Source organism: Chenopodium album, chromosome 6 (genome assembly GCF_948465745.1).
Source record: "Chenopodium album chromosome 6, dcCheAlbu1.1, whole genome shotgun sequence".
NCBI lineage: Eukaryota > Viridiplantae > Streptophyta > Magnoliopsida > Caryophyllales > Amaranthaceae > Chenopodium > Chenopodium album.
Window position 1 is genome coordinate 16828115 of NC_137839.1, and position 19365 is coordinate 16847479.

General features: G+C 33.0%; 1 protein-coding gene across 1 annotated transcript in view; it reads left to right on the forward strand.

Moving 5' to 3' along the window:
• LOC145635920 (ABC transporter B family member 25, mitochondrial-like) overlaps positions 1 to 18372 on the forward strand; it is a 28036-nt gene extending 9664 nt beyond the window's left edge. The window contains exons 5-20 of the mRNA XM_081687291.1: positions 573 to 616; positions 831 to 933; positions 1029 to 1136; positions 3130 to 3213; positions 3290 to 3350; positions 7324 to 7469; positions 7565 to 7681; positions 8348 to 8433; positions 10093 to 10181; positions 10673 to 10728; positions 13304 to 13384; positions 13465 to 13530; positions 13604 to 13696; positions 16138 to 16202; positions 16551 to 16686; positions 17836 to 18372. Of these exons, the coding sequence (XP_081543417.1) occupies positions 573 to 616; positions 831 to 933; positions 1029 to 1136; positions 3130 to 3213; positions 3290 to 3350; positions 7324 to 7469; positions 7565 to 7681; positions 8348 to 8433; positions 10093 to 10181; positions 10673 to 10728; positions 13304 to 13384; positions 13465 to 13530; positions 13604 to 13696; positions 16138 to 16202; positions 16551 to 16686; positions 17836 to 17979 (1479 nt within the window). The 3' untranslated portion in view covers positions 17980 to 18372. The remainder of the gene's footprint in view (positions 1 to 572; positions 617 to 830; positions 934 to 1028; positions 1137 to 3129; positions 3214 to 3289; positions 3351 to 7323; positions 7470 to 7564; positions 7682 to 8347; positions 8434 to 10092; positions 10182 to 10672; positions 10729 to 13303; positions 13385 to 13464; positions 13531 to 13603; positions 13697 to 16137; positions 16203 to 16550; positions 16687 to 17835) is intronic.
• Positions 18373 to 19365: the final 993 nt, after the last annotated feature.

Here is a 19365-nt window from a genome sequence, read left to right on the forward strand (position 1 = left end):
AGGGTTTTTTGTTATTTGAAGAAGGAAAACAAGATAGATTGGTGAGAGAGTTAATGACAGTGAAATAATCTATTGAGAGAGATGGATATGAAAGAAGAGAGAAGGAGATCAGTGAATCAGAGGATTGGGTGGGTTCTAAATCAGAAGGCTAATGACAATTAAAGGTGTGATCTCTTTTTATTTTTTAAAAAAATTGGCCAAAGTTGCCTTTAAGTAAGTTGGACCTTCATTTAAAATAGGAATGAGGTAGTTGTTAAGGGACGGAGGGAGTATCATGTTTCTTGGAATCAAATTCTTGAGAAGCTGGAGCCTGGAGGCAAGAATTTATTAATGAAATGGGAATATACTTGAAGTTTTACTTCCCACGTGTGAACATGGTGTTTTGAATATGTCAATCATGCAGTGTAACAATTCTTAAGTTAATTATCTTTAAATGAATTTGTGCCTTTTTCTCAATTTTTTTTGTGTATAGCTCTTGCATTACAGCCAATAGCTGTTCAAATGGTAATTATTTCTTTATAAAAGAAACGATTGCGGCTATTGTTAATTTTTACTATTGTTGGTTTCTGCAGGTTTTCTCACATTTGCACGACCTTGATCTCCGATATCATCTGAGGTTCGTTCTTATATTCTGGTTGGCATGTTCAAACTTGTTTTATACTTTATGTAGGAAGTATGCTAACTTCTACTTTGATAAACACTATTCTGATTACTTGAATTGTTTGATGATGGCGCTTTCAAACAGTATATATACTCGGGTTTGACTGGCTATTATTCTTGACTTAGTTGATAGAGTGTATGTCTCACATTTCTTGTTTGCTGTACTACAGTCGAGAGACTGGTGGTCTGAATCGGATCATTGATCGTGGTAGTCGTGCCATAAACTTCATCCTCTCATCTATGGTGTTCAATATTGTACCCACTATTTTAGAGGTATATCTCTAAAGTTTATCCCATTATCCCCTCTTGAGGCTCATTTTTGTCATCTCCCAAAGAGTCATTGACATTTTTAACCTATACTTTTTTAGATATCTATGGTGTCAGGTATTTTGGCTTACAAATTTGGTGCGCCTTTTGCATGGATTACTTCCTTGTCAGTTGCTGCATACATTGCTTTCACGTTGACCGTGACGCAGGTAGAGTAACTCTGTTTACTATTACCAAAGAGTATAGAATTGGTGTCTAATAGTGGAATTTTTTTGAATGAGTAACAACTACTGGACAACTCAAATGTGCCGATATATTCTCATGCATACCTCTATTCTTGTTTCATCCAATGAACCCTGAATATCTGATGCATGAATATAGATTACAATGGATTATCATTGACACCTTTAAAATATATCTCCCACTAGGCAAAGCCAACTTGCCCACTTGGGTTAGAACTAAGGCAATTCATATGTAAAATTGTCATGGAATGAAGACTGGTACCCTTAAGGCGATAAAGCCTATTGACTTACACACTTAGGTTTCTCAAGCAACTTTGACAATCAGGTTGACTCTAGCGTGAATACTTGGTTTAGATATAAATCATATAATAGCTTTTGGTTAGATATTATTATTAAAAAGGTTATAGTCAACGCTTCAACAAAGTGGAGTCTGGAAATGACAGCATATTTGTTATATTAATGAAAGAGATGGCGAAAACACGTTCTAAGAAAGATTTTGGTTTCAAGAAAGGTAAGGGGAGAGAGCTGGCAATCATTGAGGAGATTAGAAAAAAGGGTTGATTAAATACTTAATGGCGGTGCTGTGGTGGTGGACTGGTTGGTGTGAGTGAGAGTCTGTGAGAGGACAAACAGAAGCATAGGATAAACTATTTAATAAGAAAAGAATGGCATTCATAAGCTTGAGCAGGGGTTAATATGGTCTGCTGATAAAATATCATTGATTGGTAAATAGCTCCCTGCTAAACAGCTTCTGTTTCTCACTCCGAAGAATCTATTTTGGGCTTCTGGAGAAATAGAAACAACCTTTTGTTTTACTTCCCTTTTGGCCTAGTTCTCTTTATCAAATGTCTTGTGAGATCTAAAAAACTTAGGATGTTTGCATCCTCATTTCGTAGACTTGTAGTGAAAGAATGTTCTAATATAGGATGAATGTTCTTAAAATGACCCTGAATCGATGTCTTTTAAGATTTTCTTGTTTGACCCTAAATTAATATATATATATAGGGTTGGAATCCAATAAGTATTCTTAAAAATGAGAAGGATAAATGTGCATTATATATAGGGTTGGAATCCAATAAGTATTCTTAAAAATGAGAAGGATAAATGTGCATTTTTTTTTTTATTGAATATTCATTTTTTTTTTCCTACTAAATGTGCAAATTTGATTTTTGAGCTAGTAAAAAAAAATTTGCACATGTAATTAAAAAATATGCATGTTCAGTTCAAAATTTATGCATATCAAATCATGCTCATTTTAAGGTCATTATTATGTGGAGAATTTCTTAATAAAATTTTAGTGCTTGTTATGGCAGTAAAATTGCTAGTTCTATTGAAAGGATTATATTTTTGAGATATTCTCAATAAGTGCTAAGCAATTAAGCATGGCAGTAAAATGTGTTTTCAGCTCTTCTCTCTTTAAGTTTTTACTTTAGGTGACATAGTTCAACTTATTTGTTTTGCTTTCATTACCTTCTCCCTCCCTTGCAGTCTAGACCCATCAGAATCCTGTTTATGCCTTATTCTGTTCCTCAATCCCATCATAGGAATAGAATTTGCTACCAAAACTGTATATTTTCTACCATTAACATATGCCTTCAATAAGGCTTCTACCTAAGGTAGGAATCAAATGTACATAACCCTACCCTTTCAGTTCCAGAGATGATGTTTCACTGAAACCTTGTTTTGAATGCAATTTTCAGGCATACCACTCAACATATTAAGCAGTTGACAACAATTTGGTGAGACATCTGCTTTAGTTCTTTGTGATCTAGAATCGAGAATATGCCCAATATTGGCATTATAGTTACCAAAATCACCTTTCTCCCACATAATCCAAATTAGGGTTTCATATAAGATTTTAAAGTTACTGCTAGGATTCTGCCTCGTGTGTGAGGCGGGTAATGCGGCATTATGTTGACTGAACACATCTTTTTATTAATTTTTGTTGTGTCTTTTGCAGTGGAGGACAAAGTTCAGGAAGGCCATGAATAAAGCTGATAATGATGCAAGTACAAGGGCTATCGATTCACTAATCAACTATGAGGTGTGTCCTCATATAGTCCACCTTTACACAATACAATGATTCTCAAACTCTAATTCATTATGCTATGTATTATTAGACTGTCAAATACTTCAACAACGAAACTTATGAAGCTGACAAATATGACGAGTTTTTGAAGAGTAAGTTTCCTAGTTAATCTGTTGCATGTTTTTTACTTTCATACTTGTAATAGATCTTTTCATTGTATGGTTGTTAATTTTTGTTGTTTTAGCTCACAAGTTACCCTCAAGTGGGTGTGTGGGTGTGTGGGTGAGATGTAGGATCAAAGATCACTGGTTGGAAATGGCAGAATTATAGTAGAGAGATAGAGAAAGATAGAGAGAAAAGATGAGATTTTATTAACTTTCTGAATGAATCTTACAAAGTGGGCTTAAAGCTCTTTATGTAGTTGTACAAACATTTTAATCACCAAAGCTTTAATGAAAAAGTAACTAACTAAACAACTAGCTGAATTCCTGAATTTCAGCTACTGTAAAACAGAATTCTAACAGAATAATAACATTCTGTTATCAACTACGGAATACTATTATTAACTCCCTTATCATAGAAGGTATTTCTTTTCAAAATCTTAAGCCTTTTCCCACGAAGCTTCACTATCTGAATATCCCACCCATTGAACCAATAGCCGTATTACAACATGATTCTGAAATTTTACTACCCTCCTACCAATTATAGCCTTGGGATGCTGTAATACAGTAGAATCATGTTGGTCATGAAATCTACTAGAAATATGAGTTGCCACTGGAAGTGTCCCTGGAAACTTCATTAATTGGTACACATGGAAAACATCATGTATTAAGGACTCTGATGGCAGCTTTAACTTGTAGTTTACCTTCCCTATTGTTGTTTGTACTTGGAATGGACCAAATTACTTATGTGAAAGGTTTATTTATTTATTTTTTTAATATTTATTATCCCTTATCTGCACTGAGGTTTGTCTATAAGGTTGCAAACCTAATCATTCTTTGCAAAGACAAGTTACAAAATGATGTCACCTTAAAAGTTGCTTATTAACTAAGGAGGTGTTGCCGTGTCTGGGACAAATATTTTTTAAAGTAATCTGATTGGTGCCCAGTGCTATAATCAGTGTGTCACATTTTTTCTTTACTCAATTAACCAAGTGAAAGATATGTTTAGCCTTGAATTTTCATAATTGAGTAAATGAGAAATATGTCAACCTGATCATACTGATGAAGTTTTAGGAAAGAGTTATTGCACCCACAAACTTCTATGAAAGATATTGATACTATCCATTTATCAAAAAGAATAATTTCATGGAGTTATTTTTACATCCAAATTTTTGTAAGTCAACTAATAAAACAAATTATTAACACAAAATTCTTATTTATCACTTAAACCAAATTGTAAAACTCAATAAATTTGTATGTTATTTTTTTATAAATATCAAAGTTAGCTAAATATTCAGCATCAAGAATTTATTGGTTTCTAAACTAATTTGTATTAATGGCTAATTTGTATTAATGGTACGATGAAATTATCCCTATTATATAAGCGTTGTGGTGTCCCCCTATGAAGACTAACATACCCCTCTTCCTTAAATATAGTGAAAAAGAGATAATTGAATAAAGTCAATCCATCAGCACAAAGAATAAGGAAACATCAATCAATCAACAATGAATTAAGGAAAACAAAGTCTTCAAAAAAAAAAAAAAAAAAAGGAAAACAAAAGGCAAAAAAGCAAAAATCAATTACTTGAATTACGTCAAAAAATAAATAAATTATATATTTTTAATTATGTCAATTAGTATAAACAATAAAAAAAACAAAAATATAAATTTTCAATTAATCACGTAATTCATACTCGTATAATCAAGATCGATCATCTTAATTGAATTCAATAGCTATTAATGGAAAGAAGTAAAAATGTCAATTTTCCATAACTTAGAGCAACTCCAATGGCAAGCTAATTGTCAAATTAACTTGTCATGCCACATAAGCTTTCAAGCTAATTATGTTTGTAACTAGTTTTATCCCCAATGGCTAGCTATTAGCTTATTATTTAAATTATCAATTTATTATATTTATCTTAATTACTAATTGACTTTTAACATTTTCTTTTTGGCAAGTTTTTTTCAAGCAAATTAGCTTGGCAAAGCTAATTTGCTTGACTAAGCTAATTACACATTTTTGCTCCAATGGTCAAGCTAGTAGCTAGAGACTATTTAAAATTGCAAGCAAGTTCCTAGCTACAACCATTGGAGTTGCTCTTATTAATTTAAATTATGATTAGTCAATATATTAATATTAATAGCACTGATACATTTTATATTGAGGTTCATAGTGTACGTCGACGTAGAAATTCAATTCTACTCTCTTTATTTGAAATTTAGTTACAAAAAAAGGATGAGATTCAAAACATGACCATTCGCTACCATTGTTAGTTAGGAGTACCATACCTTGGCAACTATATACCTTCACCTTTTCATATTTACGAATTTATTATATTTTATTTTTATTTAATATATTATTTTAAATATTTCTTCCTCATTGTATACAAGTATTAGATAGTTAAGATAAATAACTTATGAAATTATCGCACGCATCGCATGCGTATAATGCTAGTTCAATTAATAAAAGAATCCTATTTATTCATAAACATGGTCAATGAAAGGTTAAATTCCTTGACCCACTAATCAAATTAGAATACACAAATTGAAAGATATCCCTAATAACAGTTCCTCATAAAATTATTTAGAGTATTTATGGCTTCCTTAGTATGCAGTAAAGCGACTTAAGCCTATTCCATGGACCATGGTATCATGCAGTTTGGAGACATTATACACAATATCCTAACTTCTCAAAAATTGATTATATCTATTTCCATTTCATGCCTTTGTTGCAAATATTTGTTAATAAAAAAGCATTAGGTCCAATTTACACCAAATTATGTCTACCCTTGCATCGGTTAAATAGCATAATTCAATGAGCAAGAGAAAATAGTTTATTCTATTTACAAATGTAGGGAAAATAGTACTTTCATCATAATCAAGGTTCAACCTAACTACTCACTCATAATATAACAACAAATTAAATAAAATATAAAAGCCATAATGTGCAATAATATAAGAATAAGGGAAGGCAAAACCAAATACTTGGTTAAATTTAATTAAAGATGAAGTCTTGAACAACGCAAAGTAGAAAGTACGAGTAACGCAATAGAGTTTTGCTCCCAAAAAAACGTGAGAGGAAGAATAATGTGTGACTAACAAAGGCCTATTTATTTCTCAAAACATTAGGGAAATTTTTTTCCTCCTAATTTAAACTCCTAAATTATCTAAAAATAATACTCCCTCCGATTCTATATGATAGTCCCATATGAATCAATCACATAAAATAAGAAAAGAAGAATATTTGGAATCTAACATTATAGTATAAAAATAGTTCATAATTAGTTTGCTTTATTTAAATTTTTTGAATTTTTTTTGGAAAGCATCAACCATAATTGCATAATTCAAGGGAGGAATTTTCTTACATAGAGCTATGTCATTAATCAGCAATTAATAAATTTGACCAAATAGAATTTAATATGTATAAAATAGGAAATAAAAACTAAATTAAATATGAAATATATTCAATATGGGTAAATTTTTTTGAAACGCCTAAAATAGTATATGGGACTAACATTATGAAATATAGGGAGTAGTAGTTAAGGGCTTGTCATGTGTTGGCAACGGGCAGGCCAAGGCCACAGGACCACAAGAGGCAAGTTTGGCCCTGCCTGTGGTGTTTGCTAATATATCTGATGTTTCTCACTTGTACACGGAGACTAACCACTTTTTTGGCAAAGCTAGCTGCGCCAAGCCCTGATAAGGCAAAAGCTGTGAGTAAAGCTCTGAAAAGCTACCGTCAATCTTTTTCAAAGCTTATCACACAAGTTTCTATGCCAAATTTCATGGCCTGTGTACCTTCTTGTATGGAGAAAACACGACAAAACAGGAAAGATATAGCTAATTAAACATATATCATATTGCTCTATTGATTATCACCTTTATTACCTTTTATCATAGACCATTCTTGGGCATCTTTGTTATTCAAATTATCATGATATGGTTCTTTATTTTATTAAACCAGGGTATGAAGATGCTGCACTGAAGACTCAACGCAGTCTTGCTTTTCTCAATTTTGGCCAAAATGTGATATTTAGTACAGCTCTGTCAACTGCTATGGTTTTATGTTCAAACGGTATAATGGCTGGGCAGATGACAGTTGGTGATTTGGTATTACTATCCATCCTTGTTCCGGATTTCTAAATATTTTTGTTATCATAGACCAAAATTTCTGTGGAGTGCTTACTTAAACAATTAAAATGCAGGTTATGGTTAATGGTCTCCTCTTTCAGCTTTCACTTCCATTGAATTTTCTTGGTAGTGTATACCGGGAGACAATCCAGAGTCTTGTTGACATGAAATCAATGTTTCAGTTGCTAGAGGTATGCTTCAAGACCTATTACTTGGATCTCTGCTAAAGATTATAGTCTAACTATTTTTTGTGATGATTTGCCATTCTTTTTACATACGAAGTATATGTATAGTGAATATAGTACTCTGTGGCTTAACTTTTTCCTTTATGATATGAAGGAACTTTTTCACTTAGGCTGATTATTTTTTTTTTTTTTTTTTTTTTTTTTTTTTTTTTTTCAGCTTCTTGTCTGATATGTAGAATTTTTGGGAAATCCTTGGTGGTTTTGTAAAATACAAGATAAAATGAATTAAAAAAGAAAAATAAAATTTGACAGCGCTACACCATCATTCTGCTAAATTGGATTTATTGAATCTGTAATTACAAGATACCCTGTTTCCATGCAAATAATCCTGTCGTAAGTTTGTATGTGTCAATTTCTCCCAGAAAACCTTTTAACTTCATAATTGCTCAGATGTGTGTGAGTGTATTCACCTACTTCATGTGTGCTGTCTAGGCTTGGTTTTTTTTTTTGTTTTTTCCCCCCTCTTAATATTGCATGATTTTACTGTTGAAAAATCTGTGGAATCGTGTAATGTCTATTTGTGTAGTGACTCTTTTAGGGAGTGTTCTTTCTGCAGGTATGCAAGTTTTATTTAGAGGCTTCATTATATATACTTCATTGTTAACATTGCAGGAAAAGGCTGATATCAGTGACAAAGAAACTGCAAAACCTTTGATGTTGAAGGGGGGTAACATTCAATTTGAGAATGTACATTTCAGGTAGGAAGAGTAATTTCATACAGTAGCAGCTTTAGTGCCTTGACACATAGCTCTATCAGACGTGTATATGTAACATAGCCTTTTCATATGCTTCTCCGTTCTTTGCTTCTGTTTGGAAGGTTGGAAAGTTCTCCTTCATGTTAAGTTAATTGGGTCCCTACCTAACTACATGGTAGTGGTACAGGGAGCGTGCCTGAACTCTTTGCTCGCTCTTCTGTCATCTGAATTGCCTAACACAAAGGGGATATTATAGATTTATAGTTCCTTGAGCTTAGCATATGCTACCGCCAGTGTCAGATATTCTTCCATCTCTGAACATCAATTTGCCAAAGTGCAATATTGCTTTCTAATAAGATTAAGGTTAATTTGAATAAGAATTGATGTACCATTGGAAAAAGGGGCACCTGTGGGAACGTCTCTATTGAAGAACCATTTCAATAATACAGCTTCTGTTGTGCTTCCTTGTTGAGGCTCTGTTCACTGGCTGTCCAACAACCTATAACCCTAGTAACTACTCCCTTTGGGGGGTTCCAATGTGAACTTATAGTGACAAATGGGAAAATTATCTTAGCCTTGTGCCCTTAGGTTGACCTGCTCCCTTTTAGTCTTTTCATGTAAGCAGTCAAAGAGTTCACCTCCTAGTCTCCTACCCTAGGGAAGCCCTTTCGGAACAAACTTTGGAGCTTGAAGAGGTAAAAACTACATGCTTCTGTTGAGAACACACTTGAGATAAAAATTCAGCCCCTTCTGAAAGAAATGTGTTTAAGACATGGAGAGATGTCAGCTTTCCTAAAAATGAGTTCTGTGACAGCTTAGAGCCTTTTATTAGTTAAGGACCTTGTGTAGGATGCAGCATAGAGTATTATAATTCTAGCTTTTCTTAGATGTTTATTATTGAGGATGTATGTTCTTTTGGTGCCTCTTATATTTTGATAAGTTAAGTTTGTGCTTCTGGATTACAAGGTGACCTTATTCAATAGAGCTGGTGACAAGGAACAGTTGAGTGTAATTGAGACTTGGCAGTTGGCACACCTAATTAGTTATTGTCAGTTTTTTTTTTTTTTTTTTTTTTAAATATATATATATTTTTTATGGTGGTTGTAACGTTGTACCATGGATGGAGTAAAGAATCACTGCTAGATGAAGAAAAAGCTCACTAACTGATTGCAGGGGGTCTTCTAAAAACTAAGGTTTTGTTTGGTTCAATGGGAATTAGAACTTCCCATGAATTGAAAATTTATGGGAGTTAAATTCCTATAATCAAATTCATGGGAATTTCCTAAAATTGTTTGGTTAACAATGAAGGAAGTAATTTTCCATGGGAATTTCTACTTACCTAGGGGGGATTAGAGTAAATTTCTAAATTTTGTGGGAACTCAAAATTCCTAGGAACTCAAAATACATCCTCCACATCTTCTTGCACTACACATTTTCAGCTAATGTTTTCATTTTAGGGATTAATGTATGTAATGCAAGTTATAATCTTGTAGTCTCTCTACTATGATAGTTGTGCTTATTCTGACAGCTCTGTGGTAGTCAAAAATTATTTAGTATGTGGACTTCTTCAAAGATTTTAAAGTCTGTCTTGTGTATCTTTTTTGTGTATAAAGATTGTTTAAGTTGATATAGTCTCTTATAAATGGTTATGGACAATGACAGTTACCTGACTGAAAGAAAGATACTTGATGGGATATCATTTGTTGTACCAGCTGGACAAAGTGTGGCAATTGTTGGCACTAGTGGAAGTGGTATGCTAAATATGTATCCTCTATTTGATTATGCCTCTTTTCTCTTGTATGTGTTTCCTTCTTTTATTATATTAATGGAGGAAAAATTTGTAGCGAATTGAATAATCATCTTCAATGATATGTGAGTTCACTACTTCACTGTTTGTGTTTTTCTTGGTAGTAGTAATCATCTGGGATTAGATGTAACTTTACTCCCCCCCCCCCCCCCTTCCCCCGATAAGATCTCTATTTTGTTGTTAAATCTTAATTTTTCTTTGAAACATGTGCATCTTTGGCAAAACTGAATTTTGGATGGCTGTATTTTTGTCTTCTGTTGAATTTTAAAGTATGCTAGGCCTTGTTATTAGCTACCCTAAGATGAATCATAGTTAATGTTCTCTCTTTTCTTGACACTTTTAAATTTGAAAACTTTGCGATTAAAATATAATCTTTTATCGCTTGATTAATTTGTTTATTTATGTACGTTTCTGATTTATATTGTAACCTTGTAGGCAAGTCGACCATTCTCAGATTGCTCTTCAGATTCTTTGATCCTCACAGTGGACATGTAAGGAATAATGCTTATCAGTTTGTCTTCTCTGTGATCACTTCCCAATGATGTTTTGTTCTTATGTCAATTGAATTTTAGGCTCTTTTACATTAGGCAGCTATTACTCTGACTCGGCAAAGGGACATCATCCCCTTTAATATTTGCACTTTATTATCAAATCACTATAGGTAGTAAACCATTTAGGATGTCCTTGCCGCTCTGAATCTGTGCCTTATGGTTTGTGTTGAGTAGATCAAAGCAATTATGGGGACTTAAAGAATGTCTGATATCAAAGAGTTGAAACCATTTAATTGGTTAATGGAAATGTGCAGCTGATAAGGAAACATTGAACATGTCTTATGGACCAAAGTTTATAGCATAATTGAGTTCCAAGGATCGGGCCCAAAAAATTGAGATTAGACTATATCAATCTAGGAGACATGGATGCACCTTCTACTTAATGTACCCATAAGACCGTAATCACCGCATATCCGTCAAATAATACTTGGAGGGCACACAATACTTGGAAGATTTATGTGACACATTCAACTAGGGATGGCAATCTAGTCTGAATCCGCCCCTAGTCCGATTCGATCCGAAGAAAAAAAATCCAAACCGAATCCAAGAAATAATTATTCGAATCCGACTCCGAGTCAAAGGAGGGTCGGAGTTAGAGTCTACTTAGAATCCGACTTATCCGATCCGACTCCAACTTTTTCATGTACTTATATATTTTTTATCATTCAATTTATGAATTTATTGGTCTTTAAAGTTGATCATATATTGGTTGCTATTGATAATTGGATCAAAATTACTTTTAAAGTTGGAATCGGAGTCGGATCGGGGATATCTAGTTGCTTGTTGTATAGCTCTAGCCACCTGGTTGTCCAGACCATACTGTTGTCTGTTAAGTCGGAGTCGGAGTCGGATCGGGGCGGAGTCAGAGGATGGAAATTTAAGTCGGATCGGAGTCGGATTCTCGGAGTCGGAGGCGGAGGCAGAGGCAGAAAAAAATCCGACAGCTTATAGGGTCGGAGTCGGATTTTGCATAAATCGATCCGAATTCGACCCATTGTCATCCCTACATTCAGCACTAAAATAATTGATCACTAGCTAACATCATGGTTGTACAACTTGTATGTTGCCTAAAATTATTGATACATGTATAGTGAACTTTTATACTCGCTATGTTTTTTTATTAATCGCAACACTTTCCTTTTTCATCCGTTTCTATTGCAACACTTTTTGATTTGGTAAGGGCCCATGGTTATATTTCTCTCCCACTAAACCCACTTTCACTGCTCATATATCATTTTTCTCTCAACAATTATATCTACCCAATAACTATACTTTACATAATCTAATCCTCACTTTGGTCCCCTTCGTTGCTGTTTCTTAAACTATGGGGCAAGACTAGTATTTAATTCGAAACGGAGGGAGTAGTCTATATGGATTTTTTTTTTAAAAATGTGGCCTAAATAAGTCACTTAAACATTAAATACTCTGGTATTTTAGTAATTGCTGCAATTGGGTTTTCACGTGATTCACACATTATCATGTGACAATCTATTGTTACTTTTACGTAAGGAAAAATATAGTCTTGATATCTTCTTTAATAGCATCAACTTTATATTATTAATTTGTAGATAATTGAAGATTTAAAGGTAAAAGTAGTATGTCGGGATGCGTGAAACTCCAACCTAGTTGAGAATGGAGGAAGTATAATTTAAAATTATCAGATATGCAACCCTTTAATACTTGCAAATAACATAATGTGTTTTCTTGTACCAGCGTTTCTGAAGTTTCATATGCTGTTTCAGTGTTTGTATTGTACTTGTTTCCATGTGATCTAGTTATTGCCAAGCAAACCTTTATTGGCAATATGAAGCATATTATATAGTTCAACTGTGAAAAGCATGTGTAGTTCAGTTATGAAAAGCATGTGAAATATGCAGTGCGCTAGTTATAGAAGGGGTTTGGGGAGTTAGAGAGAATGAAAATATGAAAAATATTACTGATTGTTTATTACCTCTCTCTCTCTCTCTCTCTCATATATATATATATATATATATATATATATATATCCAATGAGAAGTTTCTTATAATGAGAAGGATAAAATGTGCATTTAAATTGAACTAAATGTGCATATATTTTCTACTGAATGTGCACATTTGATTTTTGACCAGATACTTTTTTTCAAGTTTTTGGAAAAATGAAAACTTATGCATATTATGCACAAAAAATATGCACATTAAATTTCGGTCAGAAATTTTTGGCACATTTTGTTCAAAAAATATGCACATTTAGTGGAAAATTTATGCACATAAAATCCTTCTCATTCCTCTCATTTTAAGAACATTCTCATTTGACCCTATGTCATGCTTGAATAATGATGAAGCATTGTTGTTGTACCATGGTGATTAAATTTGTTATATTTATCATTGCTGTTGTGTGCCTTATTGTTACCTTGCTGGAACCCAAGTTATCTTTGTTTTCTAATCTCTAAGATTGAGGAATCATGTTTCTGCTCTTTTAATTTCTCTGTTGTTTGTGACTCACAATTTTGTTATAAAATCATGTCTGACATTGCAGATAAGCATTGATGGGCAAGATATAAGTGAGGTTACTCTTGAAAGTCTCCGGAAAACTATAGGTGTTGTGCCACAGGATACGGTAAAGTTAGGATATCACTTTAAGATCTTTATAATTTCTGACAGAGGTATGTTCACTGAGAAAATTTTAATTTGTCTCAGGTACTCTTTAATGACACAATATTTCACAACATCCATTATGGCTGTCTGACAGCAACGGCGGAGGAGGTCTGTAATGTCACCAATTTCTCAGCTAATTTTACACGTGTAAACTTGCTATCTAATTTTAAATTTGTATCAGGTGTATGAGGCTGCACGACGAGCAGCAATTCATGACACTATTATGAATTTCCCTGAGAAGTATTCAACTGTTGTAGGGGAAAGAGGCCTAAAGGTCAGATTTTTTTTTTTTTTTTTTTTTCATTCAAATTTTGGTTTTTTTGGTGACCAGTACGCTACAGCTGACTAGCTGAGACAATATCTGATTCAAAATGAGGATCTAAGCTCCCTTCTGATGTTTTCCCAAGTCGTAGTATGTTATGGATTTCCACAGAGTATAGTGTTGCAAGCTAACAACAACCTACATCCAAGAGACCTGTTTTGATGCATTTTTTGAGAAACAAAGAATGAAGGGTAGATGTAGAACAAGAGAAAAATTAATAACTTAGGCAGCAATAATTGTAGAAGGGAGGCCTTAAGGTGTTAATGTGTTATAGCTAGAGGGAAGTTATCGCAGCTGGTGCTGCACTTGCCTTAGATTTTGTGGATTAATTGATACTACATACTTGATAGTCTATGATATGGGTGAAATCATGAAACCCTTAAGTATTAATATGTATAAAATGTGTTCATATTATTAGTGATTCAGTTGGCTGTTTAGTGTTTACCAAGTTACAGCCAAACCTTTTACATTGCTTAGAAATGTAAAATTTCTCTGGTAAGCAGTTTCCAAATTAACTTGAAAAAGAGAAATGGAAAATGCAAATCAAACTCCAGTTTCCAATTTTGTGAAACGTTTCCTATATAAGATAACTCAGAAACGCAATGTCATTAGATGATAAAGAACAGAGGATAAGAAATTATAGCCATAGAACAAAATGAGAGTAGGAGATGAGAACAACAATGTGCCCAAAAAATGGAGCAGCAGGCGAAGAGAACAAGAACACAATAGAAAGAAGTGAGGTTGAGAGAATAAAGAAAGGATTGAAAGTTGTATTTTTTAATTAGTTTTGAAAGGAGAAATTTTCTTGCTCATTATTTATTTATGATAGGAGTTTTTTAATATCTTTATTTTATTATTATTTTTTCCTTGGGAAATGTCATGAATAACCTAATATGGCTTGGGTTGAGCAATATATCAGCATGTTTTGTGTGTGGCCGCTTGTAAAAGTACAAAGTAACTCTGTAATACTGACGAAGTAACCCCTATAACTTTGACCTATTAACCTCCTTGTAACAATGACCTTGTAACAAAATAACCCACACATATAAAGATTTGTGTTTTTTTATTTTATTATAATGCTTTTTAATATATATATATATATATATATATATATATATATATATATATATATATATATATATATATAGGGAAGGGATCCGGTGAGAATAGGATCATATGTGAGAATTCTTACTTATATGAGAATTGATTAAAAATTTAGAACATGCGAGTTAAAATTTAGAACATGTGACTCAAATTAAAATTCTGAACATATGAGTAATAATTTAGAACATTTGTGCGAGTAATATGTTTAGAACATCTAATTTAAGAATTTGAACAAGTGATTAAAAATTTATAAAATTTTCTTTATGAACTTTTAAACATATGAGTAAAATTTAGAACATCTGATTTAAGATTATGAACACGTGAATAAAAATTTAGAACAAATTGATATAGAATATAGAAAGTGTGAGTAAAGAATTTTGAACATGCGTGTATAAAAATGGAACGTACGCTTTAAAATCTAGAACATATAATTAAAAATCTTAGAACATATAAGTTAAAATTTTGGAACAAGTTATTTAATTTATGACATCAAACTTAACTAATTTATGGTTTTGAACATGTGAGTACTAAATTAGAACATTTGATTTAATTTAGAACACCTAAGGAAAAGTTTAGAACATCAAATTTAAAATTTAGAACATACGAGTAAAAATTTAGAATATATAGAGTGTTCTCACATAAGAAAAAAATTCTCATATAAGAAAAATTCTCACGATATATTCCGTTTCTATGCTTCCTACCATCTGAAAATTTTTAGGTATCCCATTATTCCTACTTCCTCATTTTAATTTCCATGCAACTTAGCCTATCGTTACTTCAATTTATCTTCTAATGTGGTTAGTTTTTGCAATTAAGTCTTAGCTGGCCATAAGGAAATCAAGCTATATACAATATTCCTGGTGTATTCCTAAAGTTTCTATTCTTGACAACTTTTCCAATTATTACTCTCAAGTTTTTCCAGCAACATTTAGGCCCAAAATTCTCTGACCATGTCAGCAACTTTTAGAAGATTGAGTGGATGGTAGAAGGGGTAGCCAACCCTGTCCTTTGATTTTTATCCATTGTGTATTGATGCGTCATTAGATAAGTATTGATCAGAAAAAAGGAATTTAATTTAGTGTCTAGGTCTTTGTTCAAGAATGATGTTGGAAGATTTCAGGTTGGTCCATGAAAGGTCAAAGTTGGCTTCCCACATTGTTGTAACATATTGTGATATCATTGTTGATTTTAACCAAAAAAAATGTCATTGCTAATACACTGTTCCTTTCTGTGACTAATTTCATCATCACATATGTTCATGTTTTTACTTTCTTTATTCATTATTGCAGCTGAGTGGTGGTGAAAAGCAGCGCGTTGCATTGGCTCGTGCATTTCTCAAATCTCCTCCCATTCTGTAAGTTCTCTTTCTTACTTTGCACATAGTAATACAAGATAAAATGTGCAATGTATAAGATTAGTTTCAAACTTTGCTGGTTCCTACTTGCAAACTTCTACTGTTACAGTTCTGGGTTCTTAAAATTTTGAAAAATTGTTTTATGTACATTTAATTGAATTGCTTGTAATCCGCAGTTAGCCAGTTATGTATTTTCTCGCCTCCCCGTTAATTAACTGTATGAAGGCTATTAGTGTAAGAGTCTTTAATCTGTATGATTGCCAGATTCATGTATAAAGGTTCACTTTATGAAACTCTAAGTGAATAGCTTTTAGACTACGTCAACTATTAATTGATTTATCTATATAGGCTATGTGATGAGGCTACAAGTGCCCTAGACAGCACCACAGAGGCAGAAATTCTAAGTGCTTTGAGGTCACTTGCAACTAATCGCACCTCCATTTTTATTGCTCACCGGCTTACAACTGCTATGCAATGTGACGAGGTAAGTTTTGTAGCTAGTCAATAAATCTTGATCTCTTATTAGTGTCATTATGGAAGAGTACCTCTTGCCCCTGGCCCTGGCCCTGGGAGCAAAAAGTATGGTTCTATTTCGGGTTCATCAATGAACATTCCAAATAATGTTCCAACTATGCTAGATTACTAGATGAATTTCAAATGGAATTCTATTGATAAGTGATGTGTTTACAACCTTGTATGCCGCATATAAATGAGCCTTTACTTGAATAATAACGATTTTTGTTAATTATTGTCTGTGAAGTCTGTTGATAAATCATTATTATAAAGTTACCAATGAACCTTCTATTTAAAGTTAAGAGTCTAATTGAACTTTTGGAATGTATATCCATAAGTTATTATCCAAAGAAACTTGAAATTAATGTCAGTTACAAATTCTAACAAAATTTTTTGTATACATCATATCGAGGTAACTTTTGTTGAATTTAGGGTAACTTTTATTAATAAAACATTAATAACTTTTATTTATATCGGTGTAACTTATATATATTTGGTCGCTTTCATTTGTTACATGGTAACTTTTGATCGTTTTAAGGTAACTTTGTAGCGGATGTACAATATTTTATTTTACATCCGATTTTTTAAAATGTTTATGAACTTCTTAAATGAAATCCCAACCACTGGAATGGTTGTTTCCAATTTTTTAGTTTTTGTTGCTAATATCTCTTCATGCTTCTTTTCCAATGTGAAAAGTAAGGGTAGTGTGGCTGCCACAAGCTTACCAAGCTTAGTTTTACATTTGAGGACGGAAACCTTGACCCCATGTAACAAAGTCATAGATGCTGTCAAATTATCTTGAAGTTCAGCTTTAATTTTCGCAATATTAAAATCTAGTAACTCACAATTATACTAGCGTCTTGTATGTAGTGCACTGCATGTCTTCTTGAAATATGCAATAATGCTTGAAATGGACAATGATCAACTGATTCTACTGAAACACTGATTGAAAGGAATGTACTCTTTTTCTTCCTGTTAAAGTGTTAGTATGTGATATTACGATACTTTCATTGAGTTATTATTAACCTGCTGACTGGTTGGTGTAAAGACTGGAATTTAGTTTGCATGTTATGATTAAGTTGCTTCTAACTTGACTACTTGTTGAAATTTCTGCCTTTAGATTGTGGTTCTGGAAAATGGAGCGGTTGTTGAGCAGGGATCTCATGAGGTTCTTCTGTCAAAGGCTGGTAGATATTCTCAGCTCTGGGCTCAGCAGAACAGCACGGTTGATTTTGTTGATTCAGCTGTCAAGTTGCAAACCTAGGCACAAATGTGGATGCTTTCAGGCAACAGAGAAATACATTGAAATTTTTGTTAGTTGGGGCTCAGTTTAGAACAGTCGGGATTCAGAGTTATCATCTAAATGCAAAAAGAAGTTTACCTAAGCTGCAAGCCACTCCCTTCTCTACTGCTAAACCCTGAAAGAGTGGCAAGATCATAATTATGTGACTAACAACATATATACTTGAAAGGGGAAAAAATCCTTTTGGAGCTTTTGTAACCTTCCCCATCATCTCCTTAATTTTTTTGAAATGTGTATAAAAGATCTTTTATAGTGTGCTTCAATGTCTAGTTTAATTTGATTAATTAGATCTCTAGTTTTGCTTCAACCTTTCAACTCTTATAATCAGAATCAGCGTTTATCTTCTTTTTCTCACACTAGATAGGCTACTTGAGTTTTCCCACAAGTTTATTGATGTTCAATTCTACTCTTGAGGAAGTAGAACATGATAAAAATGACAGAGGGAATTCATTAACATGAATCCATTAATTGAATGTTTTTATGTTATATAAGTGAGGATAAACGAGATTGCTCATCCATGTTTCACTCTAAGAGTTTTAAGTAGTGCTATCAAATTTCAAACCGAAACCGTTTAACTGCATGAAACAAACTTGCCCAAATGAGAATTGAACCGATTAAAAACCGTTTTTTTGAAATCGAAAATCGACCCGAATCGTATATGAATGAACTCGAAACCGAATTGATCCGAATAACGTTATACCATATATGAACCAAACTGAAATCAAACTGAAGCGAAAAAAAACCGAACTGTTTCTAACCCGAAACCGTTTTCAACCTGAAATCGTTTGAACCGAGATAAAAATCATTTACACCGAACTGTTAACAACCCGCGACCTGTTTGCACCAAACTGTATATAAACCGAACCATTTATTAACCGAATCGTTTTATGAACCGAACCGCTTATAACCGAATCGGCTACAAACTAGTAAGATTAGTATGGCTAAACAAGAAACAGAACATGATATGTATTTATAAAATCAATGAGAATTTGTATATAATATGATGCCTATTTAAGAAATGATGAAGTCTCGACTTAATATAAAACTTGTTAACCAACAAAAGGTTAGCCACTACCATCAAATTTCAACCAAAACTATTTAACTGCCCGAATCTAAACGACTCGATAAACAATCGTTTTTTTTTAAACCGAAAACCGACTCGAACCATAATTTAGTAAACTCTGAATGGAACCGATCCGAATAACGTTAAACCGTAGAAGAACCGAACTAGTTATAAACTGAACCGAAAAAGAACCGAACTAGTTATAAACTGAACCGAAAAAGAACCAAAGTAGTTATAAACTGAACCGAAAAAGAACCGAACTGTTTCTAACCTGAAACCGTTTC